Raw genomic sequence first — 26,903 nt, forward strand, 5'->3', positions numbered from 1 at the left:
AATGTCTATTTGAAGTGTTTGTGGCAGGGAGGTGAGCTTCACGTCCTCCTACTCTGCCATCTTCATCCACCTCCGGAGCCCTGGAGATTTTACAGAGATCTTCCCAAGTTCACGTAACCCCAAGCTTGTATCCAACCCTGTCTGAAAACAAAGGACTGTCCTGTTTCCACAGTTCTTAGTTGCTTCTCTGGCATATCCCACGTGGAAGACATAAGTTAAGAAAACAAAACTGGACTACACTTGCTACCGCATTTGTGATTTTAGAAAATAAAAGGTCAGGAATCACTCCATTAACATTAAAGACTTACTATAGTACTTTAAGGAGGAGAAATACCAGAGCGGATGTCCATAAAAGGTATCGATTAGGGTCATTGATTTTAATAATATTCGTCAAGATGCTTTGATCAGAACAAAATCCCTTCTTAGACTAGCTTAGACGCAAAGGAATTTCTGGGTTGTTTGGGGTTTTTTTGTTTTGGCTTTGGCTCAGAAGGTTCCCAGAATGATTGAACAAGAAAGCTGTAAGAAGGGAAGAAATGCTGAGTTTTGGAAGCAATCAGAAGCCAAAAATCAAAGCTGAAGGCACGATCCCTCCGTCTCCTTTTTCCGATGCTCTCTGAGTCATCTTCGTGTTTCTCAGTAAAGACGAGTTTCCTCCACATGGTGAGACAGATGGTCCCTGAGAGCTCCCAAGTTTTAAAGAGAATGACTTCTAGGGCAAGAGGAACAGAGAGACACTCCCCCGCTTCCCCATCCTGATCTCCCCAACCTGACAAGATGCTGTGACTTAAGCACCTTGTCAACCAGGCTGGGTGGCTCGGTGGGGAGGGGAGCAAAGCGAATTCTCCTTCAGATGCACCATCCCTAGAGAATATGATCTCGGATGGCCTTGGCCTGCAGAGGCTTGAAGCAGGATTTCAGTTCCCGGCCAGAGATTGAGGTCAGACCGCAGCAGTGAGGGCGCTGAATCCTGACCACTAGACCAGTGGCCAGTGACAAGGCTCCTGGCCCTTTGGCTTTGTAGAAATGAATTCCCACAAAGACAGAAAGTAGTGAAGCAAGTAAAGTGTTTATTAGGAGGAAAAAGAGTATGTGTGAATAGGCACACACGGGTGGGCTCAGAGAGAGAGTCGTGCCCTTGTGGTAGTTTGAATCACTTATATGGGGAATTTCTTCCGGGTTTCCTCTGGCCAATCATCTTGCTTTGCCTGGTTCTGAGTCCGTACTTGGTTTATCTCAGGGTCCTCCCCTGTGTGCATGTGCATCTCTCAGCCAAGGTGGATTCTTGCGAAGAGGCCTATGGGTAGGTTGACATCACTCCCTTTTTGACCTCCAAGGAGCCTTTCTGCACATGTGTAGTTGGGAAGGTCTCCTTGACCTTGAGAATGAGAAATATGTGGTGTCTTATCTGGGTAGTGCTCAGCTCCTTCTCTTCATCTTGGAGTATCTGTCCACAGGGGACAAACTCCAGCTGTTCCGCCTGGGGCCCATCTATCTCCTGCCTCAGCTTCTGGTTGAAGCTGGGATGAAGGCAGGGCCAGCTTCAAGGGCGTGCAACCGGGGCAAAGGGGACCTCACATTCAGAAGGAGACCCACGCTTGGGTTCTAATGCTCTGCGGTCACCATCGTGAAGTTCTTAATCGTGCATCTTTGTGTTTTGTTGGTGAATTCCAATGGGACAATGGAGCATATGCTGAGAGCTTGGAGGCGAGGCTCCTGCTTCTCCTGGCATTCCTGCTGCCTCCCTACTTTCCTGTATTAATCTGTTCAGGCTGCTTTAACAGAATACCACAGACTGGGTGGCTGAAACCACCAAAATCTGTTCTCTCACAGTTCTGGAGGACAGAAGTCCAAAGTCAAGTTGTGCTCAGGGTTGGTTCCTTGCGTTCCACACCGCTCTTCTGGTGTCTGGTGGGTCTCTGGGGAAGCTTTGGTGTTTCTTGGCTTGTAGACATATCATCCCGACCTCTGCCTTCATCTTCACGTGGTGCTCTCCCTGTGTCCAAATTTCCCCTTTTTACAAGGATACAATCATATTGGTTGAGGACTCACCCTATTCCAATATGACCTCATCCTTTTAATTAATCTGCAGTGACCCCTCTGCAAATAAGGCAACATTCTGAGGTACTGGGGGTTTAGGACTTAAAGATGTGGATTTCGGGGGTAGACAAAATTCAGCCCATAGGAGTGTGTGCTGGTGTGTGACTGTGTATGTGTAGAGGCTCTGTGTAGCTCGCTCTGTGGATGTCTGTATAGAACAGTGTGTGTGTGTGTGTGTGTGTGTGTGTGTGTGTGTGTGTGTGTGTCTTATGGACCAAATGTTTGTGCCCCCGCCCCGTGAAATTCATTGTGTTGAATCTCTAAACTCCAGTCCAGTTGTATTTGGAAATGGGGCCTCTAAGGAAGTAATTAAAGGTTAAATTAGGTCATAAGGGTGGGGCCTTCATCAATAGGATTAGTATCAAGGGGAGGAAAGGTCACATGAGGACACAGTGAGAAGGTGTCCCTCCGCAAGCCAGGAAGAGGGCTCTCAGCAGAAACTGAATTGATCAACACCTTGAACTTGGTCTTCCAGCCTCCAGAACTGAGAAAACAAATGTCTGTTGTTTAAATCATCCAATCTATGGTATTTTATTGTGGCAGGTGGAGGAGACTAGTATAGTCTGTGTGTGTGTGTGTGTGTGTGTGTGTGTGTGTGTGTGTGTGTGTGTGAGACAGACAGAGAGAGTCTGTATAGCAGAGCCCCCCACCCCTATTTATTGTTCGCCTTCCATGTAAATCCAGAGTGTGTCTTCTCTTTCCTTGCCTCCAAGCATCCTGACCCCTCACTCTCCTCCACCTTCTGTATTCTCCTTGAGCCTCCCCCAACACATACACACATACACGTGTGCATGCACACACATGCATGCACGCACATACATACATATATGGACACATAAACCCACACACGGCATGAGAGCAGAGAGACAGACACACCCTAGGGAGAAACAAAGGAGGTGGGGGAATCAGGGATAGGCCAGGGACCCGAGAGTCGAGAGTCGGGAGGCCTCTCTGCTCTTGGCCCTCTTTCCCCCCTGCTCCACCCACTTTTCTTCACTGTATTTTACAGTCAGCAATGGCAAAGGTGCAAACAACAAAGCTTCCTAGGAAACTGGCCCCATCCAAGTTGCAGAACAGCTGGGACTCTCTTCCAAAGAGATGCTGGCTGGGTCCCCTCCCTTGGACAAACCCACGGCCACTGTAGGATATATGGCCCCAGAGACTTAGCACATCAAAGATGGAAAGGACTTCAGAAACCATCCTATCCTGCTTGTCTCTCACTTTTAAAGATCTGAAAACTGAGAAAGGGGTTTAAAAAATGTCTTTCCTTGCACATTAGAATACGCCTTTCCTGGCTTAATTCAGTTCTTCTGATGATTCATTCAGATTTCAGAAAGCATGGGTCTAGGACAGGGGTTGGCAAACTATGGCCCACAACTTAGGTTTATAAATAAAGGTTTATTAGAACACAGCCGCCCCTGTTTGTGTATCATCTATGGCTGCCTTCATGCTGCAACAGCAGAGAAGCATAGTCTCAACAGAGGTCCTATGGCCCACAGATGCTGAAAATATTGCCCTCTGGTCCTTTTCAGAAAGTTTGCTGACCTCTGGCCTGGATTTTAGATGAGATCTGCCACTTCTTTCAGTACTTCTTTGAAAAAAATAAATCCCTTTGATTCTGACCATCTGAGGTCCCTTCTGCTTTGTCTCTGGATGTTCTGTCTATCATGTAGATACAGTTTCTGGAGGAAAAGACACTAACTAGACCCTCTGTTGTTATTCCTGATAACGTGGGCGTGCATTAACCAAAGATAAGACTTGGAGGTTTTCTTCTTTGCCTATTAGTTGTAGTACTTGTATGAGTAGAAACTTGGCTTATTCATTTATTTGGTTGTCCTGAGGTACAGGTTATAAATGAAAGGCAGGAGAAACACTTGATTTCTTTCCTCTGCGTTTTAAACTTTTGTGCGTTGTGTTTCTAGCATCTTCCGAAGGTAGCCAATAATATCTTTTTCTAAATTGATCCAGTAAGTAGGAGGCCCCCCCTTACCTCTTTGGATGAAAGTCTGTGAGGCTGTGAGCCTAGACTTGTCACTATCAGTTCCAGACTCATAGGGACAGCTGGTCTGAATAATAATGATAACACAGAAATAGAAATAGGCGAGAGACATAAAGAAAAAAGGCATTGGAGTATGTGGATGTATTGACTGTTATCTGAGGCTATCTCTAGCTGTCTTTTCCTTTGTCTGGTTACATGATTCAGTTTCTTCTTCCCTCCCACCCTCCCTTCCTTCCTTTCTTCCTTCTTTCCTTCTTTCCTTACTGTTTTTTTGTTTTGTTTTGTTTGGCTGCGTTTGTCTTCCTTGCTGTGCGCGGGCTTTCTGTAGTTGCAGCAAGCGGGGGCTACTCTTTGTTGCGGTGCGTGGGCTTCTCATTGCAGTGGCTTCCCTTGCTGTGGAGCACGGGCTCTAGGTGCGCGGGCTTCAGTAGCTGTGACACGCGGGCTCAGTAGTTGTGGTACACGGGCTAAGTTGTTCTGCAGCATGTGGGATCTTCCCGGACCAGGGATCGAACCCATGACCCCTGTGTTGGCAGGCAGATTCTTAACCACTGTGCCACCAGGGAAGTCCCTCTTTATTCTTTTAAAGTCTTTTCAAGTTAAGTTTTTCCTTTTGTCATTTCCATCCAAGTGTCTGAACTATGCTGGCAATGGAAGGTGGTGCAGGTGAAATAGAAATGATCATATTTCATCAAATTGAAGGCACGACTCAAATGAAAAAGAACAAGCTTTTCAATAAGGGGCACTGGGACAATCGATTATCCAAATGGAAAAATTAGATCTTTACCTCAGTCCTTGACAAAAGTTAATTTCAGATGGATTAAATATGAAAAACAAATTAAAAAAAATTTTTTTAAAAACAAAATTTAAAAAATTTTAAGTTTCAAAGAACATATAGGAGAGTCTATTTCTCATGGTAAGCTTCCAGACACAAAGAAATCTCTCAAAATAGAAATAGAAAGATGAATTACTTAGAGTAGCTAATATTAAAAGATACAAAGAAGAATGAAAATATGAGTCACAGGTTTACTGGAGATATTTGCAACATAGAGCTTACAAAGGAAAGGTGTGCCTACTATATAATTATGCCCTTTAAATCAGTACAGAAAATACCAACAATTCAACAGAAAAGTGAACAATGGCTAGAAACCATCAATTCTCAGAAAATAAACCCCGAATGGTCAATACTCCTCATTCATAATCAGGAAAATGCAAATTAAAGCAACAATGAGGTATCTTTATATAAGCAGCTTAAAACAGGTTATGAGTTCACATAGTTTGTCAGCAAAAATTACAAAGTTTAATACACTTATGAATTGGTAAGGATGCAGGGAATTGGAAACATACATCCTTGGTGGGAGAATAAATAAGGGAAACTACCTTAGTTATCAATTTGCCTCTTCTAGTGGGTTAAAAGGTGTGGACATCATAGAAGACGGATTTTACTTCTAAATATAAACCGTCAAGAGATCACACATGTGAGCGAGAAGGTAGCTCCAAGGATATTTATTGCAGCATTTTGCTGACAGCATAGCATTGGAAACAACCCAAACATCTAGCAGTCCAGGAAAGAACAAAGAGAAACCATGGTTTGTGCATACAACCAAGTCCTTTTAAAAATTTTCTTTTATTGAGATATAATTCACATGCCATAAAATCTGTGCTTCTGAAGTGTACAATTCAATGGTCTTTAGTTTATTCACAAGGTTGTGCAACCATCACCACTGTCTAATTCTACAACATTGTCATCACCCCAAAAAGACACCCCATGCCTGTTTGCAGTCACTCCAAATTCCTCCCCTCCCCTAGCCCCTGGCGACCAGTAATCTGCTTTCCATCTCTAAGGATTTGTCCATTCTGGATATTTCCTATACATGGAATCCTACAATATGAAGCTTTTTGTGCCAGGCTCCTTTCACCTAGCATAATGTTTCCAGGGCTCATCCAGGTTGTGGCATGTAGAAGTGCTTCATTCTTTTTTGTGGCTGAATAATATTCCATGGTATGGTTAACAACTGAATTCTGTACAGCAGGCAATGAGATAGAGACACAAAAGTCACCTAGGTGAATTTCAAAAGCATAATGTCGATGGCAATAAAAAAGGTGACGGAACTGTAGTAATGATTCCATATATATGTATAATGTTGTAATAACACACAAAATATTACCATATATTGACTATTGATAGATGCCTGAGGAGTAAAAGTATGAAAAACATGCATCGGTATAATATATACTACTTTGGGTAATGTTGACCTCTTAGGAAGAGAGGAAGGAAAATGGATTGGGAGTGCTAGAATGAAAACACAGCAAAGTGTTAATGTTTTGAAAATAAGGTCAGTGTGCATATTTCCACTTATATTATTGGGTGTTTTTCTCTATGATAGAATTGTTTCATAATTAAAAACTTTAATAAGGTTATCCAGGGAATTCCCTGGTGATCCAGTGGTTAGGACTCCCTGCTCTGACTGCCGAGGGTCTGGGTTCAATCCCTGGTTGGGGAACTGAGATCCTACAAGCTGCACGGCACGGCCAAAAAAAAAAAAAAGTTATCCAGCATATGCTACTGAGTTAAGAATATTTATATATACGTTCCAAATATTTACACTTCATTCATATATTGTAGAATGGCTTTGAAACCTGATTGAGTGACATAACTTTGGAAGCAAAGCTCATATATTTGTACTTGTATCAATATATAAGTGGTCAGTACCACTGTCACATACACAAAAAAGTCCACACTCAGAAAAATCCTTACAATGCTGTATTAACATGAGTTAAGTTATGGGCACCAAGTGACAAAATCCACATAGATTCTGTAAGTCTCACTTTATTGCAGCCTTTGACTTTAATAATAAGAAAGAAAGAATATGAACAGAAATATGATGGCAGTAAGAAAACTCTTTCGTTCATGTCAAAGAGGAAACTGGTCTTGACTTGAGGGCTGCCCAGCACGGCCTGAAAGAATCATGAACCAAATACTTTTAGCCTTTTAGCTGCTTACCTCGGTGCATGCTACTTAGGAATTTGTTAATTCACAGCTGAGTGTCTCCCTTCATGGCTTGTATTTTTTGTGCTCCTTTTTGAAATCTCTGCGTCTGTGGGATGACTCACCAGAGACCAATCACATAGTCTTCTCGAGGAACCATTTTCTATTTACATGGTAGCGTCCTGAACTCCCTAGGTAACTATTATGAGGACCACCAGCCCATAGATACAATACGTATTCTTAGCCCATGTTTTAAGTCGAACCATACAAAGGTTACGCTCCGGTTTTGTGAAAACCCACCCAGTAATTGTTGAGAGGAGAGGAAGCAAGAAGGGAACATATTGTATTATTATGGATCATGAACCAAAGACACAGAGTCACCTGGGCTTTCACAAGTTCCGTCATCTCAATCCGTTCTCTCCTTCCCGGGGAAGAAGCTCTTCCTTCAGTTCTATACCTTCAGTGTTGCGTAGTCACACGACCCTGGGGGCTCCTCGGTGGGGACAGAAGCTGCCTCAGACAGTGCGTTGATGTTTAGCTGTTCATAGGTCACTCCCTGGGATTCTTCAGGCTTTGAGGAAAAGAGACGTGCATGGGGAGCTAAGATACCAAATACAGTAGCCACGAGCCACGCACGGTTACTTAAATTCAAACGAATTTAAATTAAATTAAAAACTGAGGTCCTCAGGCTCACCAGATGCATTTCAGACGTGCAACTGCTCTGAGGTGTTATAATGCTCGTTAATGTTAAATCGCAAATAAGCAGTATTTTAAATAGAAAAAATGGATGGATGTACATTGGTTAATATTTGTTAAATGATGCTTTCCTGCCATCCATCGGACCCTTAAAATTCGCCAGAAGCTCCAATAAACCCTTTATGTTTATGACATCACTAGACTCTCACAAGCCTTTTAGATGGGGATTTTGATTCCCCTTAGATATGGAAGGAAAGGAAGGTTCCGAATCATGGGGGTTTTGTGATTTGTCTCAGACCACACTGGTGATAAATTGTAGACATTGGGAGCTGGAATCCAGCTACTCTGGAATTCAAAGCATGTGGGGTTTTTTGTTTGTTTGAGATATAATTGACATATAACATTGTGCAAGTTTAAGGTGTACACGTGTCGATGTGATACATTGATATATGGCACTATGGCTATCACATTGCTAACACCTCCACCCTGTCACATAATGATCATTTCTTTTTGTGGTGAGAACAATTATGATTTAGCCTCCTAGCAACTCTGAAGTGTATGATACAGTGTTGTTGACTATAATCCCCATGCTGTGCATTAGATTCCCACGACTTATTCCTGTACAAGTTGCAAGTTCGTTCCCTTAAATGTCATATCCCCCCCCACCCAGCCCCTGGTAACCACCATTCTAATCTCTTTTTACGAGTTCCATCAAAGTACATGTTTTTCAACTCCATATTAATTGGCCTCATCTATATAACCAGCGTATGAGCTAGACAGACCCGCCTGTGGTGGAAGTGAGCTCTTGGGTTATTCCAAAGGGGAGAACTCACTGATTCAGATATTCTTTCCAGTTTGGATACACCTGCATGTGAGTAAAAGAAAAAACAAAAATCAGTTCTCAGATTGCAGGAGTCCGGTCTTCGTCTTTCTGACCCAAGATTCCTTATGGTTTCTTCCCTGATCACTTACCTGCAGCTCCCTGCTTGGGACATTTGGAATGGCTGGTTCTGAGAGAGAGAAACATATGAAAGTATGGGATCTGAAGATGTGGGGGAGAAGATAGGGCTGCAAGTAGCGGGGCTGGGCATACGAGTCACTGATGTACAAATGGGGTCTCTGAAGAAAGGAGTGGGAGTTAGGGCATGAGATCTGTCAAGTATATCTACCTCTTGGTGGATTCTTCATGTGATGAATCTATTAAAAAAAAAATACAGGGAGGAATTTATCTCCTGAAAGAATCTTTCACTTTACTCCCTTCCTCAGAGTTTTAAACGTGTGCGTCTCTGAACTTACCGTGCTGAGTGCATCTGTAGATGAAGAAGATGGCAATGAAGAGGAGAAAGAGAGAGAGGCAGCTGAAGGTGGCGACAAAGATGACTTTGGTGTCTGGTGGGAGAAGGGTGGGTTAGAGAGTAAGACTGGCTCCTGAAACATGCTGTTCAGCTTTAGCTGAACAGTTTCAAGGAGTCAGACAGCCTGGCTTCAAAACTTGGAGTGGCCACTTCAGAGCTGTAACATCCAATTGTGCTTTAGGGAAATTCTTCATCTCCCTGAGCTTTTGTTTTCCCATTCAAAGTGAGGATAGCGGGACTTCCCTGGTGGTGCAGTGGTTAAGAATCCGCCTACCAATGCAGGGGACACGGGTTCGACCTCTGGTCCGGGAAGATCCCACATGCTGCGGAGCAACTAAGCCCGTGCGCCACAACTACTGAGCCTGCGCTCTAGAGCCCGCGAGCCACAACTACTGAGCCCGCGAGCCACAACTACTGTGCCCCCACGCCTAGACCTGGTGCTCCACAACGAGAGAAGCCACCGCAAGGAGAAGCCCGCGCACCGCAACAAAGAGTAGCCCCTTGTGGGGGCAGCCAAAAATAAATAAATAAATAAAGTTATACAAAGTGAGGATAGCAATTGTGGCTACTTTACTGGATGGTAGGGAGCTTGAGTGGTCAGTACATACAGAGAGGGCTAGCACAGTGCCTTGCAGATGGGAAATACCCAGTAAGTGGTTCATCCCAGGAATAATATTTATTTACTGTGAGCCACTTAGCACTCATGTGCATTCTTTCTCATCTTTTCTTTTTTTTTTTTTTTTTTTTGCCACTCGGCTTGCAGGATCTTGGTTCCCCAACCAGCATTTGAACCCGGGCCCTCGCCAGTGAAAACCCAGAGTCCTAACCACTGGACTGCCAGGGGATTCCCTGTTCTTTATCATCTTGACAGTAAGCACGCAAGATAGGTTTACAGGGCTTCCCTGGTGGCGCAGTGGTTGAGAGTCCGCCTGCCGATGCAGGGGACGCGGGTTCGTGCCCCGGTCTGGGAGGATCCCACATGCCGCGGAGCGGCTGGGCCCGTGAGCCGTGGCCGCTGAGCCTGTGCTCCGGAGCCTGTGCTCCGCAAGGGGAGAGGCCACAACAGTGAGAGGCCCGCCTACCGCAAAAAAAAAAAAAAAAAAAAAAAAAAAAAAAAGATAGGTTTACAGTCCCCATTTTGTTCATACGTAAATCAAGTACCAGAAAGTAAATCGAGTTCCCCAAAGTCACAAGGACAGGATGGGCTTTGGACTCTGGTATGTCTAACCATTTTAGGCCAGTCTGCCACAAGGTCAGGGTTGTTCTGTGCTGACCACTGGGTGTGGACATTCAAGAGAAGTGATATTCTGGGCTTCCCTGGTGGCGCAGTGGTTGAGAGTCCGCCTGCCGATGCAGGGGACGCAGGTTCGTGCCCCAGTCCGGGAAGATCCCACATGCCGTGGAGCGGCTGGGCCCGTGAGCCATGGCCGCTGAGCCTGCGCGTCTGGAGCCCGTGCTCCACAACGGGAGAGGCCACAACAGTGAGAGGCCCGCGTACCGCAAAAAAAAAAAAAAAAAAGAGAAGTGGTATTCTGAACCTGTTCCAGAGAATTCAAAATCTGGTGAGAAACACATTTTCCCAAACTAACTGTGTTCCTATAGAAATGATGACAAGTCTAACAACAGACGAATCAAAGTCCAAGAATCATTTTCTAAAGATATTGAAGCAACCTAAGTGTCCATCGATAGATGAATAGATAAAGAAGGGAATACTACTCACCGTAAAAAAGGATGCAAAATTGCCATTTGCAACAATGTGGATGGACCTAGAGGGTATTATGCTCAGTGAAATAAGTCAGACAGAGAAAAACAAATACCATATGATTTTACTTATATGTGGAATCTGAAAAACAAAACAAATGAACAAACAAACTGAAAACAGACTCATAGATACAGAGAGCAAACTGGTGGTTGCCAGAGGAGAGGGGTTGGGGGGAAGGATGAAGTAGGTGAAGGGGATTAAGAGGTGCAAACTCCCAGTCGCAAAATAAATAAGTCGGGCTTCCCTGGTGGCGCAGTGGTTGGGAGTCTGCCTGCCGATACAGGGGACACGGGTTCATGCCCCGGTCCAGGAAGATCCCACATGCTGCAGAGCAGCTGGGCCCGTGAGCCATGACCACTGATCCTGTGCGTGCGGAGCCTGTGCTCCGCAACGGGAGAGGCCACAACAGCGAGAGGCCCGCGTACCGCAAAAAAAAAAAAAAAAAAAAAAAGTCATGGGGAATGTAATATACACATAGGGAATATAATCAATAGTATTCTAGTAACTTTGTATGGTGACAGATGGTTACTAGACTTATTGTGGTGACCATTTTGTCATGTATAAAAAATATTGAGTCACTGTGTTGTACACCTGAAATTAATATTGTATGTCAACTCTATTTCAATAAAAAAATACCCCCCAAAAAAGGATGGTGAATAACCTTGGGGCATTCTAAACAAAAAAGAAAGAGAAGAAGAATTTTCCGTGTGGTGTATATATACAACGGAATGTTATTCAGCCAAGAGAAAGAAGGACATCCTGCCCTGTGCAATAATATGGATGAACCTTGAGGGTATTATGCAAGTGAGATAAGTCAGACAAAGACAGATACTGCATGGTATCACTTATATGTGGAATCTCAAAAATAAACTCATAGAAACAGAGAGTGGAACCGTGGTTGCTAGGGGCTTGGGGGTGGGGGAAGTGGGGAGAGGTTGGTCAAAGAGTACAAACTGTCAGTTTCAGAGGAATAAGGTCTGAGGATCTAACAGACCGCATGAACCGTAGTTGATGGCACTGTATCATATAATGGAAATTTACTAAGAGAGTAGATCTTAAGCATGCTGAACCAAAAAAAAAAAAAAAGTAAATCTATGAGATGAGTTGAGGGATGTGTTAATTAACTCTATGGGGAGAATCTTTCTACAATGTATATACATGTATCAAATCATCAGCGTGTTGTACACTTTAAATATCTTACCGCTTTATTGGTCAATTATACCTCCAGGAAGCGGCGGGAAAGGAGGTGGGGGAAAAGGAGGTAAGAATACCTCACTTGGGACTTCCCTGGAGGTCCAGTGGTTAAGACTCTGTGCTCCCACTGCAGGGGGCTCGGGTTTGACCCCTGGTTGGGGAAGATCCCACATGCCTTCTGGCATGCCCCCACCCTCCAAAAAAAAATGAATACCTCACTTGAAGAGAGAGGTGATGATGAAAAATACTGGCTCTAAAGCACTCAGTCTAGAATCTGACTCAATGTGGAAGATAATGAAATTGCAGTGATCATGATTATTTTCCCACCCACTATTCTACCCACACCTATCTCCCTCTGTAACAGATGCTGTCAACGTTCCTCCACCCGTGTTCCCCCAGATTCCTTTGCCATTTTTATGCGTGCTAGATCATGGCTTTTTCCCCTTTCCAATGTGAGCACTTTGATGTCTTTGTTGGGGGGTTGCCTGGGAGGATGCCTTGGGATTTATGTGGCCCAGAGCACCCCTTTACCAACTGCTGCCATTTGTGGGAGCAGTGCATCCCCATGGACATGTAAAAATGGGACAGGAACAGCTGTTCCTGGTTAAAAGCACAGAAACATCAGCCTTGCCTTATGCTTTCAACCCTCCCCTTGACTACCCTACAGTTTCTCTCACATAGCAGTTCACTAGAAATGAGAAGTAAATTATTGCAAAATTGGGGCTTCCCTGGTGGCGCAGTGGTTGAGAGTCCGCCTGCCGATGCAGGGGACATGGGTTCGTGCCCCGGTCCGGGAGGATCCCACATGCCGCGGAGCGGCTGGGCCCGTGAGCCATGGCCACTGAGCCTGCGCGTCCGGAGCCTGTGCTCTGCAACGGGAGGGGCCACGCAGTGAGAGGCCCAAGTATCGCAAAAAAAAAAAAAAAAAAAAAAATTATTGCAAAATTGTCCACCGCCCACTAAACTGGGTTTACCCTGAGATGTCCACATATCCTGGTTAGACTTCGCATCACTATTTACAAATTACAAAAATAAATTTGCAGAAGGTCTATGTTATTGGTCTAAGGCATCTGACAGAGCAAAGGGATACAGCTTGATACAGGGCATAAATGAAGTCACAGGCACCAGAAAGAAAGCCTGGATTTGTGGCAAAGTTAGGTGATGAAATTGATCATTGGTCTCTGCACAGAACTGGAGTAGAGGGTCCCTTTCTAGTACCTTGGAGGCATGTGTATACGGGCTGGGGACAGCGTATCTGTGCATACAGGCTGGGGACAGCATATCCGTGCATACGGGCTGGGGACGGCGTATCCGTGCATACGGGCTGGGGACGGCGTATCCGTGCATACGGGCTGGGGACGGCGTATCCGTGCATACGGGCTGGGGACGGCGTATCCGTGCATACGGGCTGGGGACGGCGTATCCGTGCATACGGGCTGGGGACGGCGTATCCGTGCATACGGGCTGGGGACGGCGTATCCGTGCATACGGGCTGGGGACGGCGTATCTGTGTATACGGGCTGTGCATACAGGCTGGGGATGGCGTATCTGTGCATACAGGCCGGGGACGGCATATCTGTGCATACAGGCCGGGGACAGCATATGTGTGCATACAGGCCGGGGACAGCATATGTGTGCATACAGGCCGGGGACAGCGTATGTGTGCATACAGGCCGGGGACAGCGTATGTGTGCATACAGGCCGGGGACAGCGTATGTGTGCATGCAGGCCGGGGACAGCGTATGTGTGCATGCAGGCCGGGGACAGCGTATCTGTGCATGCAGGCCGGGGACAGCGTATCTGTGCATGCAGGCCGGGGACAGCGTATCTGTGCATACAGGCTGGGGACAGCATATCTGTGCATACAGATATTTTACTCTGTTTAGAATTGTGGTGGTGTAAATGTGAACTCGGGGACTTCCCTTGTGGCATAGTGGTTAAGAATCCACCTGCCAATGCAGGGGACATGGGTTCGAGCCCTGGTCCGGGAAGATCCCCCATGTCGTGGAGCAGCTAAGCCCGTGAACCACAGCTACTGAGCCCCCGCGCCTAGAGCCTGTGCTCCACAACAAGAGAAGCCCGCGCACCACAGTGAAGAGTAGCCCCCGCTTGCCTCAACTAGAGAAAGCCTGCGTGCAGCAACAAAGACCCAATGCAGCCTAAAAATAAATAAATTTAAAAAAAAATGTGAACTCTGAAAGTACATTTTAAGAAGTGATATACATACCCACTAGGTTGGCTATAATAAAATTAAAAGAAAGAAAAACAAGTGTTGGAAAGGATGTGGAGATATTGAAACCCACATAAATTACAAGTGGGCAGGTAAGAGGGTACAGTCACATTGAAAAACAATTTGACAGTTGCTCAAAAAGTTAAACATAGTGTTACCATGTGTCCCAGCAGTTCTACTCCTAGGTAGATACATAATGGAAAGCAGGGACTCAGGTACACCTAAATTCACAACAGCATTACTTGCAATAGCCAAAAGGTACAAACAACTCAAATGTCCATCCACTGATGAGTGGATAAACAAAATGTGGTCTATCCATATGATGGAATATTATTCAGCCATGAAAAGGAATGAAGTACTGATACCTGCTACAACATGGCTGAACCTTGAAGACATTATGCCAAGTGAAAGGAGCCAGTCTCAAAAGGCCACATATTTTGTGAATGCATTTACATGAAATGTCCAGAAAAGGCAAAACCATAGAGTCAGAAAGCAGATTAATGGTTGACAGGGCCTGTCAGGAGAGGGGGGAATGAAGAGTGACTGCTTAATGGGACTTCATTTGGGGAATTATAGTGGTGATGATTGCACAACCTTGTGAATATACCAAAGGCCACTGCCTTGTCCACTTTAAAAGGGTGAATTTGGGCCTCCCTGGTGGCGCAGTGGTTGAGAGTCCGCCTGCTGATGCAGGGGATACGGGTTCGTGCCCCGGTCTGGGAGGATCCCATATGCCGCGGAGCGGCTGGGCCCGTGAGCCATGGACGCTGAGCCTGCGCATCCAGAGCCTGTGCTCCGCAACGGGAGAGGCCACAACAGTGAGAGGCCCGCGTACCGCAAAAAAAAAAAAAAAAAAAAAAAAAAAAATAAAAGGGTGAATTTATGGAATGGGAGTGATATATCAATAAAAAAAGAAAGAAAATAAATTATAGAAGAGCTAAAAATGTGAAAGCTTTGACTTTCCATCTCACTTCTGATACTTTCAAGTTCTTTGACTCCACCGGATAGAGTAGCAGTCATTTTGGATGGTGTAGCAGTCATTTTCCCAAGCCTGCTAATACTGAATAAGAACATTTTGAAAGAGGAATACAATGGAGGATATCTTTTTTTCTTGGCCATGCCAGGGATATGTGGGGTGGGGTGGCATGTGGGATCTTAATTCCCCTACCAGGGATCCAACCCATGCTCCCTGCAGTAGAAGCACAGAATCCTAACCACTGGACCACCAGGGAAGTCCCAAGGATATCTTTTAAAAAAAATTCTATTATACTAATGACAACCTTGAACAATTTTGGCTCATTGGAGTAGATTACAGGAAGGTTATGAGTTGCTGAAAGAAAAAACGATTAAGCATCTATGTAAATTACCCCGTGGTCCCCATGGTTAGGACTCCTTGCTCCCACTGCCAGGGGCCCAGGTTTGATCCCTGGTCAGGGAACTAAGATCCCACAAGCCGCAGGGCATGGCAAAAATAAATCCTTTTATGGATAAGCCCATTTCAGTCTAAATCTGAAGAAAGCCCTAGTTTTTATGAATCTCTGAGGGTAGAATCTTAGTTCTTCACGGAAAAGCAATATCAAAAAAAAAATTTTAATATTCACCATTTTTTGAGAACTTTAAAGTTTTAACAAGTCTTTGATCATATATATTCCCAAAGTACCTGGACTCCACAGATCCCAGTCCCATTCCCCAAACCAGTCACACTAACTCACCCTCATTCTTCACAAAACTCCACTGTAGTTTTTCATTATGTAAAATGGCAGATGATGCATCTTGTGCTGTTTTATTCACCAGTGTTTTCTGAACCTGGGAGTGCCTTAGAGAGCATCTTCCCAACTTGGAGAGAGGGGGCATTAAGATTCTCCTTGTGCCTTTTAATCAGAAGGGGATCCTCTGCCTCATGAGGTGGATACAACTGGGAAAAACAGGTCCTCTCTAATTATATTACCTGTTTTTGCAGGGTCAGGTCCACTTTCACCTTCACCTTCATCTTCACCTAGAAAACAGGATGCAAGAAAAGGAATCACGATGTTTATATGGGAACCTTGGGGACATAAATCCTCAAGTTCTGTCTATGGACTCTATGCCCTCTTTGGGGAGCAGGGAAGAGAATGTCTTTTTCCATTCTCCAGATGCTCACTAGGTTCCCAAACCAGGGCCAGAGCACTAGACTACTCTTCTTAATACTGCTGAAGTTTGCTATTATTTTAAGAAGAAAAATATTTATGAATGACACTACTTCCAATCCTAACCCCACCTTCCAATCCTATCCCAGGAAAGAGCACCAACAGTTTGCAAGTATTTTCTCCCATTTGGTGGGTTGCCTTTTCATTTCATTGATTGTTTCTTTTGCTGTGCAGCTTTTTAGTTTGATGTAGTCCCACTTATTTATTTTTGCTTTTGTTTCTTGTACTTTTGGTGTCATATCCCAAAAAGTTGTTGCCAAGAACAGTGTCAAGGATCTTCTTCCCTTTGTGTTCTTCTAGGAGATTTATTGTTTGTAGTCTTGTTTAAGTCTTTTATCCATTTCAAGTTAAATTTTTGTAAGTGGTTGAAGGTAGAGGTCCCATTTCATTCTTGTGCAAGTGGTTGTCTAGTTTTTCCAACACAATTTATTGAAGAGACTATCTTTTCCCCATTGAGCATTCTTGGCTTCCCTGTCAAATTTAGTTGATTGTATATACAAGGGTTTATTTCTGGGTTCCCAGTTCTGTTCCATTGATCTGTGTGTCTATTTTTATTCCAGTTTCATACTGTTTTGATTACTATAGCTTTGCAGTATAGTTTGAAATCAAGACGTGTGATGCCTATGGCTTTGTTCTTCTTTCTCGGGATTGTTTTGGCTATTTGGAGTCTTTTGTGGTTCCCTACAAATTTTAGGATTGTTTGTTCTATTTCTGTGAAAAATGCCATTGGAATTTTGATAGAGATTTGCATCAAATCTATGTAAGGTTTTGGGTAATATGGACATTTTAACAATATTAATTCTTCTGATCTGTGAACATGGGATAGTTTTCTGTTTCCATTGTCTTCTTCAATTTCTTTCATCAGAGTCCTGTACTTTTCAGCATACAGATCTTTCACTTCCTTGGTTATATTTATTCCTAAGTATTGATATTTTATTGGTTTTGATGCTATCATGAATAAGATTTTTCCTTTATTCTTTTCAAGATATTGTGCTGTTAGTATATAGAAACAGAACTGATTTTTGTGTGTTGATTTTATATCCTGCAACTTTACTGAATTTGTTGATTAGTTTAATGGTTTTGGGGTTGAGTCTTTAGGGTTTTCTATATATAAGATCATGTCATCTGCAGATGAAGACAATTTTTCTTCTTCCTTTCCAATTTGGGTGCTTTTTTTTTTTTTTTTTTTTTTTGTCTTGTCTGATTGCTCTAGCTAGGACTTCCAGTATTATGTTGAATTGAAGTGGTGAGAGTGGGTATTCTTATTCCTGATATTAGAGGAAAAGCTTTCAACCTTTCATCATTGAGTATGACCTTGGTTGTGGGCTTGTTGGCCTTTATTGTGTTGAAGTTCGTTCCTTCCACACCCAGTTTATTAAGAGTTTTTATCTTGATGTTGTACTTTGTCAAAGGTTTTTCCTGCATCTATTGAGATAATCGTGTGATTTTTATCCTTCTTTCTATTAATGTATGTATCACATTTATTGATTTGTCTATGTTAAACCATCCTTGCATTCAAGGGATAAATCTTGCTTGATCATGGTGTATGAGGTTTTAATGCACTTTTAAAATTGGTTTGCTAACATTTTTGCATCTATATTCATCAGAGATATTGGTCTGTAGTTTTCTCTTCTTTTAGTGTCCTTATCTGGTTTCGATATCAAGGTAATGCAGGCCTTGTAAAATGAGCATGGGAGTGTTCCTTCCTCTGAAATTTTTTGGAAGAGTTTGGGAATGATTGGTGTTATTTCCTCTTTAAATGTTTGGTAGAATTCACCAGTGAAACCATCTGGTCCTGGGCTTTTCTTCATTGGGAGGTTTTTGATTACTGATTCAATCTGTTTATCCATTATTGGTCTGTTCCAGTTTTCTATTTCTTCATTATTCAGTCTTGGTTTGTAAACTTCACAAAGGTTCTCTCATCTATAGGTAACTACCCATGTCCATGTTCTCCCAGACCATGATCAAGAGGGGCTGGAATCAGGTCACAGTCTCCTGCAGGTTCCACAGCTGGTACTGAGGTGTGTCTGCCTATTACCCAATGCATAGGTGGGTGAGATTCCTCCTGGTATATGGTGCTGGATCCCACAACTCCCATAGAGGCACTTTTGTTCATGGATGGATGCTATATTTTAGTTGTTGAAATGGAGATACAAAAACAAGGGATGCCTTATGCTGCCATGATGCTCAGTTTGGTCTTTTCCTACTTTCTCAACTTGTAATCATTCTGAGATCCCCAGTTTCAGCAGAGCAAGAATACTACATTCTATTCTGTTGTGAGGAATCAGACATAAGAGTGTCATACTGTGACCTGGAGTCATCTCAGGGCCTATGTTGGCTGAGAGGGAAGGTTGTAGGACGAATCCTGAAGAGGACAAGGCATTGGGGGTGAAGGGAAGGGCCAGGGTTTCCCATTTTCCACTGCACCTGGGGGCATTCTCACCCATCTCTCTGTATTAACCATGTCTTTTATTTTCTGCATTTGATGCTTTGACATCTTGGGACCTTGCTGACCCTAGAGGGATTCTCCTCCCATGGTTATCCAATTTCTAGGGATAGGAAAAAACTTTCTCTCAAGCACACCTCTCAAATGCAAACCAACCTATCCAGAGCCCACACTTCCAGCCACCTCGCTTATTGTTCTCTTATACTCAGGGACACTGTTTCTCTGCCCTAATCACCTCAGGCCCAGGTCCCAGACAACCAGGGACAGTGTCTATACCCCAGATCCAATCCTCAGCCTGTTATTTCCCACAGAAACCACAGTAAAGGCTCTTGCCAACATGCCTCCCCTTGTCTCCACGTCCTGACTGGGTGCTTCCCCATGTGGTCCTGCATGGCGTGGCCTGACATGTCCCCTTTTCTTAGGAACTGTAACAAGCTATCTTTTCAGTGACCATCGTATCCGTATCTTTGGCCTTACTGTACCTCAAATTTTCTATTAATACCTTGTTAAAAAGCAAACCACAGGCCCCAAATGGAATCATTTATGTAGACCATGCTGGGGCTTACTACCTAACCTAACTGAAGCTTCAAACCCTCATCCCTCCCACCCCGCCCCCAAAAATGTTGTCTTAGGTGGTCAGTCGGGAATTTTCTGGTCACACCAATGAGGTCATCACAGGGACCTCCTCCATCCCCCAGAGGACCATGAGGTAATCTGCCACATAGATCTCTTCTGTACTCCATAGGTAGGTTAACCTAAAGCTGAAATGATCTTTTTTATTTATGACTTCTATGTCTGTTTTTAAAAAACCTCTCCTTTTCTATAGCCCTGTGGAACTCCTCTCTACTTGCTAGAAGGGATGCTTCCTCCTTCATGAATTATTTGAGAAAGCCAATTAGATCTTTAACATGTACTCAGTTGAATTTTGTTTTTTTAACAAACTCTATTCTAAAACACTCACCCACGTTCACATCCTTGAGACCCACTCAGAATCCCTGATAAGAGCCTTATTCTCACACTGAGTTCCCATTTCTCTACAGCCACTGTCTTGTAGGTACAAAAGTACTGTCCAGCATCTTTAGGCTTCAGGTCAGTGACGAGGAATTTAGTGTCCTGTCCTGTTGAGTTGCATTCTTGCTTGTACCCAGAGTCCTGCAACTTCCCCAGCATGAATGTCACATTCTGGACATCAGACTGGCACTTGAGGGTCACATTGCTGCTGTGTTCAACCTCTGAGCTGGGCAAGGCATGGAGGAGGGATTTGGAAAATTTCTCTGGAAAGAATTTGGAGTTAGTTTGACTCTTCATCTTGGTGATCACCAAAACCCTCCTAGAATTCAGAGGATGAAAGAGAAAAGGTCATGAAACTTGGGGCGCAGGAACAGAGTCTAAGTGGGAGAAAACTTACCATTATTTTTCTCATCTTCATTGCCCAGACAAAGCCCTGGAAGAGAAACTCTCATGAGAGATGAATTATATGTTTGTCTTTTTTTTTTTTATTGAAGTAGAGTTTTGATTTACAATGTTGTGTTAGTTTCAGGTGTACAGCAAAGTGATTCAGTTATATAATATTCTTTTTCAGATTCTTTTCCCTTATAGGTCATTACAAAGTATTGAGTATAGTTCTCTGTGCTATATAATAGGTCCTTGTTGGTTATCTATTTTGTACATAGTAGTGTGTATATGTTAATCCCAAACTCCTAATTTATCCCTCCCCGCCCTTTCCCCTTTGGTAGCCATAAGTTTTTTTTCTATGTCTGTGATTCTATTTATGTTTTGTAAATAATTTCTTTCCTATCGTTTTTTAGATTCCACATATAAGTGATATCATATGATATTTGTCTTTCTCTGACTTACTTCACTGAGTATGATAATCTCTATATGCTTGTCTTTGAGTAAAAATCAGGCAGAGACTGTGTGACTCATCTGTTAAAGATCTGCCTTATTCCTTGCAGGTACTTCCCTGGGTTTATTTTTTCACCTTTTACTTTTGTCCCATTGTTTGTCATTCGGAAGTTATGTTTACAGCGGTGATCATTGTGTAATGTATAAAAATACCGAGTCACTATGTTGTACACCTGAAACTAATATAACATTGTAAGTCAATTATACTTCAATTAAAAATAAATAAGTACATAAAAGTTATTTCCCAGGCACCATCTCAAAAAACAAAGATATGTTTATGTACAAAATGCCAGCAACTTTTTCTGATATATCGCATTCCTTTCATCATTAGTCCTTCTTTTACCATCCGGAAATCACTGAACATTTACCTGTATTTTCTGTGACTGCAATTTTTATGCTTTCCATTTAAAGAATGCAATAGTTATTTACTGTGGAGTGTCCATGAGGGTTTCCACCCACATTTAAATGGGGAGAATTTGCTCTCCATGATGGGGTCATTCTTTTTTTTTTTTTTTTTTTGCTGTACGCGGGCCTCTCACTGTTGTGGCCTCTCCTGTTGCGGAGCACAGGCTCCGGACGCGCAGGCTCAGCGGCCATGGCTCATGGGCCCAGCCGCTCCGCGGCATGTGGGATCTTCCCAGACCGGGGCACGAATGGGGTCATTCTTTTCACAAAGAATTGAAGATGTTTTCTGGTCCCAAATGCTCCCCTTACTTGCAGCTTTGATCTTTACGTACTTTAGCCCCTATCTCTTCTGTGCTCTATTCTTTATATTTCATTCTGGGATGGGGACGTTAACCCATGGATGGAAATAAGGGACCCCAGTCCCATATTGTGGGGGAAATGGATGCCAGTCTTGGGCCTCTGTTAATGGGTGAAGCTAGAATTTCTGTAGACATGAGAGAGTGACTCAGGGCATCTGACCCTTGTTTCCACTCAGGGATGGACTCAAAACACAAGCCCCCAAGCTTCACCAGGAAGCAGGGAGGTGGGAGAGTGACAGTGGACCGAGGCTGCATTAGCAGTGAGAATGGCTACACTGATAGGTAGGAAATCGGCTTCTGGGTGGTCCAGGGGGTCCCAGGTCTCATGGTCTCTGTTTAGGCCCTCTGCATTGTTCTGCTTTTAGTCTCACGTCACCTCAGCTGTGTTATCAGCCAGTCTGCTGCTCAAATGGTGATTCCCATTCTTCCCTTTTTTTTTTGTTTTTTTAATAAGCACACAATTGCCTTAGGTTCACTTTACATCAAGAAACCCTACTAAGGAGTAGGTAAACATTGGGAGAGGGGTTCTCTGTTTTTGACAAATAAAACTGTAATGTATTCAAAGTGTACAACGTGATGATTTGATGTACGTATACATTGTAAAATGATCACATTCAAGCTAGTTAACACATCTCTCACCTCAGAAAGTTACCTTTTTTGTGTGTGTGAGAATGTTTATGACCCATTCTCTTAGCCAATTTCGATATTATTAACTATAGTCACTATGCTGTTCATTAGATCCTCAGAACTTATTTTTTTCTTTAATTTATTTTTGTCTGTGTTGGGTCTTTGTTGCTGGCTTTCTCTAGTTGCGGCGAGCGGGGGCTACTCTTTGTTGTGGTGCATGGGCTTCTCATTGCGGTGGCTTCTCTTGTTGTGGAGCACAGGCTCTAGGTGCATGGGCTCAGTAGTTGTGGCCCGTGGGCTCAGTAGTTGTGACCCGTGGGCTCTAGAGTGCGCGGGCTTCAGTAGTTGTGGCGCATGGGCTTAGTTGCTCCGCGGCATGTGGGATCTTCCCAGACCAGGGATCAAACCCGTGTCCCCTGCATTGGCAGGCGGATTCTTACCACTGCACCACCAGGGAAGTCCTTATTTCTTTCTTAATAAAGGACCACAGCTGACTTAGGCAGAGAACTGGCTGCAATGAAGACACTTGTTACTAAGGGGAAGAGACCCACTGGCATGTAGGGTAGCTTGAAAAAGCAAAGAATAAAGGGATAGCTCCGGGCTTCCCTGGTGGCGCAGTGGTTGAGAGTCCGCCTGCCGATGCAGGGGACACGGGTTCGTGCCCCGGTCTGGGAAGATCCCACATGCCGCGGAGCAGCTGGGCCCGTGAGCCATGGCCACTGAGCCTGCACGTCTGGAGCCTGTGTTCCGCAACGGGAGAGGCCACAGCAGTGAGAGGCCCACGTACCACCAAAAAAAAAAAAAAAAAAAAGGGATAGCTCCTTGGAGTTTAGTAGAATTCTGAGGTAGGGAGCAGTGGGCAACATAAATAAGCATATTTCACTGGAAATAATTACAATAAATAACTACCAATCAGCGAGTATTTATCATTTGGTAGACTCTTTACATACATCAACCATTTACATACTTACATTATTTAGCAGGTCCTTTACAGATAACTGTCTTTTACCATACAGCCACCCTCTCTGCCTGACTCAGCCACACATCACACATTTAACATTTAGTATGGTCTTTACATACACCACATGGAGAGCTGTACAATTTCCATGCTAGAAAGGGAGGAGAGGGTGACACTAGAAACCATAGCTCTCTAGAGAAGGGGAAAATTACTATGATGTTGTGACTTATAACAAGAAACATAGGGACTTCCCTGGTGGTCCAGTGATAAAGAATCTGCCTTCCAATGCAGGGGACACGGGTTCGATCCCTGGTCGGGGAACTAAGATCCCACGTGCCACGGGCAACATGCCGGCAACCTGGAGCCTGCGCGCCACAACTAGAGAGAGAAACCCCGCACGCCACAACTAGAGAGAAGCCCACGCGCCTCAATGAAAGATCCCACATGCCTCAACGAATATCCCGCCTGCCGCAACTAAGACCCGACACAGCCAAAAACAGAAACAAAACAAAAAGAAAGAAAGAAAAAGAAACACATATTGGGTCTTTGTCCCTGGTCCTGGCACAGAGCTCCTAAAACCCTTGGAATTCCCTAAGTGTTGAGAGACGTAAAGGTGTCTTTTCCTATGTTAATGTAACTTTTGGAAAGTCTCTCTGTAGCCTAAGGATGGGAGCTGGTTGCCACAGAAACAACCATGTGATTAAAGGGTTGGAACCCTCAGTCTCACCCTCCCCCACCCCCTGACCTCTGGGGAGGTCATCAATTGCCAAGGCTTTAATCAATCATGCCTATGTAGTGAAGCCTTCATAAAAACCCAAAAGGATGGGTGGGGTTCAGAGAGCTTCTTTGTTGGACATGTGGAGATCTTTTGAGTGTGGCGCGCTCAGAAGGTCTTTCCTCATACCTTGCCCTGTGCATCTCTTCCATGTGGCCGTTCCTGAGTTCAATTCTTCTATAGTAAATCAGTAATCTAGTGAGTCAAATGTTTCTCTGAGTTCTGTGTTCTAGCAAATTTGAGTTCTAGCAAATTAATGGAACCCAAGGAGGGGGTTTTTGGAACCTTCAATCTATACCCAGTTGGACAGAAACACAGGTGGCCACCAGGGCTTGTGAGTGGCATCTGAAGTGGGAGGGAGGTCATCTTTTAGGACAGAGCCCTTAATCTGTGGGATCGGACAGTATCTCCAGGCAGATAGTGTCACAATGGAGTTGAATTGTGGGACACCCAACTGGTGTCAGAGAGTTGCTCAGTGCTGGGGGAGACAATGCCCCCAACATGCACACACTGGAATTGGATGCAGAATCCTAACTGAAGTCTGAGAAATAAAATATTCCCTGCCATATCAGTAAACAAAGGATGTCACAGTCATTAGCGATTATAGCCACCAGTGAGCTGGTGAGCCCTGAGGGAACTCAGGAAGGAAACAAAGAATACCCGCCGGGCTTCCCTGGTGGCGCAGTGGTTGAGAGTCCGCCTGCCGATGCAGGGGACACGGGTTCGTGCCCCGGTCCGGGAAGATCCCACATGCCGCGGAGCGGCTGGGCCCGTGAGCCATGGCCGCTGAGCCTGCGCGTCCGGAGCCTGTGCTCCGCAATGGGAGAGGCCACAACAGTGAGAGGCCCGCGTACTGCAAAATCCCTCAGGATGAGAAAACACAGGATACTAACCCCAGATAGCCGAGGTGCCTGTCAAAGGAATGGTTTCAGTGAGCCCAGACTCTTGCATCTTCCCATATACAGAAAAGCGCTAAATGCCTTAACTTGAGATATCTGGTTTTCTTTCATTAACAATAATCTTTTGACATTCAAAGTACCTGCCCTTTGTTGCAAAACTTCTACATATCCTGCAGGGTTACTTGAGATGCTGTCTCCTGGGTTAGAAGTCCTAAGAATATCCACTGAATAAAACATAACTCTCTGCTTTTAAGTTGTGGGATTCATTTTTCAGTCAACAGTTCACATGAGGTCATACTGGAATAGGCGGAGACCCTAACCCAACAGGAGACAGAACACACGGAGGGAAGATGGCCATGTGACCACGTGAGGCTTTGGAGCAATGCGTCTACACACCAAGGGATGCCAAGGGTTGCCAGCCATCTCCCAACCAGAATCGAGGAGGGAGGCATGGAATAGACTCTCCCTCAGAGCACCCCCCTCCCCCCCGAGAAGGAATCAACACTGCTGACACCTTGATTTTGGACTTCTGGCCTCCAGAACGGTGAGAGAATAGATGTCTGTTGTTTTAAGCCACCCGATTGGCGGTAATTCGTTACGGCAGCCCCAGGAAATAAATGTGAGGAGGACGAGGTCGGTGACCGCCCCGTTTATTCTGCCCTGCAGCTGGAGGTTTGGGATATGGTGACTGGCCTCTCAAGCTCAAATGTGTGCGTGGCAGAAGCATGACCTCAAAGGGAAGGGCTGAACCCAGAAGAAGGAAGAAGGAACTAGAGCAGATAATGAGTCCTAATGTCCCCCACCCCACCCCACCCCCTGCCGCCCCACTCACGAAGGAGGAACCAGGCACTCAGTCTAGTGGAACTCCTGTTTCAAATTCTGGGGCTCCCGTGAGACCAAGCCAAGATTATATTCCAGGTCTTCCATCCTAGAAGCTGAGGTCTGTTTGATCACCTTATGTTCAAGTTGAGGATGGTTGAAATCAGGCTAAGGATAGGGCTGGTCAGAAAATGTTCTTCGTATCCACTGTTCCCTGCCTTAGGGTCATAGGGAAGAACAAATCTGACTCCATATTGGATCTGTTTCTTTTACTTTAACCTTTGTATTCTATTGCTTTTGCTACAAGTAAATCACTAAAGGGATGTTGCCTATAAACTTAAAGTAGACATAATGGCCTATTTCTAGGAACCTTGCCTCCCATGCCTGAGCCCTAAGCTAAAATACCTTTGTTCAGCTCACAGGAAACATCCTGACCAGGCCCACCCATGAATGGCTGCAGGAATGAAGAAGTTAATGTACCCCCTCCAATGTCTGGCGGGAACAAGGAAATATTTGTAACAACTTGTTGCCTTCTTTTTTACTTTACCTCCTCACCTCTCCCTCTTGGTTCTATAAAAGAAACTAGCATCCAGACCCCCGGCAAGATGTTTTTTTGGGGACACTAGTCCACCATCTTCTTGGTCTGCTGGCACTATTCCTTGCCCCAACAACTTGTCTCTCTTGAATTATTGGTCTGTCATGCAGCAAGCAGTACAAGTTTGGACTCGGTAACAGTAGGTCTTTTCTGTATTCCTCGTTCATAACCAAACTCACAGCTTTTCACACCCTGTAGACCCTGCCCTCCTATATGCCAGTGGAACGTTCAAGGCAAGACGGTGGTACGTAGATGATACACACATGGAGGTCCCATCGGAGCTGTGCATATCTCAGCCAATTAAACCAAGGGTATTACCACACGTCTCTGCATCTCTGCTCCCTCATCTCTTATGTGTGAGCCCCAAACGAGGGCATGTGGGTACCACAGCTGGTAGATTGTACCCAACACACAGAAGCCATAATTTCTGTACTTGTCACATCCCCCATGTTAGCCCCCACTCCACTGTGAATGCTCTCACCCATCCAAACCCATCTGTCCCCATCCTGGAGACTCACCAAGGTAAAGCAGGGACAGGAATTCTGTGATCATAGCGTCCCTTCTGCCCGGACCAAGATGCCGTGTTCAGTCTTACAGTTCAAAG

General features: G+C 44.5%; 1 protein-coding gene across 1 annotated transcript; it reads right to left on the reverse strand.

The window, feature by feature from the left end:
- Positions 1-7,539: 7,539 nt before the first annotated feature.
- On the reverse strand, positions 7,540-26,851 carry VSTM1 (V-set and transmembrane domain containing 1; the record flags this gene model as incomplete). The annotated part of the gene is made up of 8 exons (XM_079724140.1): positions 7,540-7,659; positions 8,757-8,794; positions 9,081-9,173; positions 13,361-13,559; positions 16,274-16,321; positions 19,975-20,231; positions 20,366-20,401; positions 26,818-26,851. The coding sequence occupies 8 exons, from the start codon at positions 26,849-26,851 to the stop codon at positions 7,540-7,542; spliced, it is 825 nt and encodes a 274-aa protein (XP_079580266.1).
- Positions 26,852-26,903: the final 52 nt, after the last annotated feature.

Source organism: Hyperoodon ampullatus, assembly GCF_949752795.1.
Source record: "Hyperoodon ampullatus genome assembly, chromosome: 18".
In the NCBI taxonomy this organism is placed as follows: Eukaryota; Metazoa; Chordata; class Mammalia; order Artiodactyla; family Ziphiidae; genus Hyperoodon; species Hyperoodon ampullatus.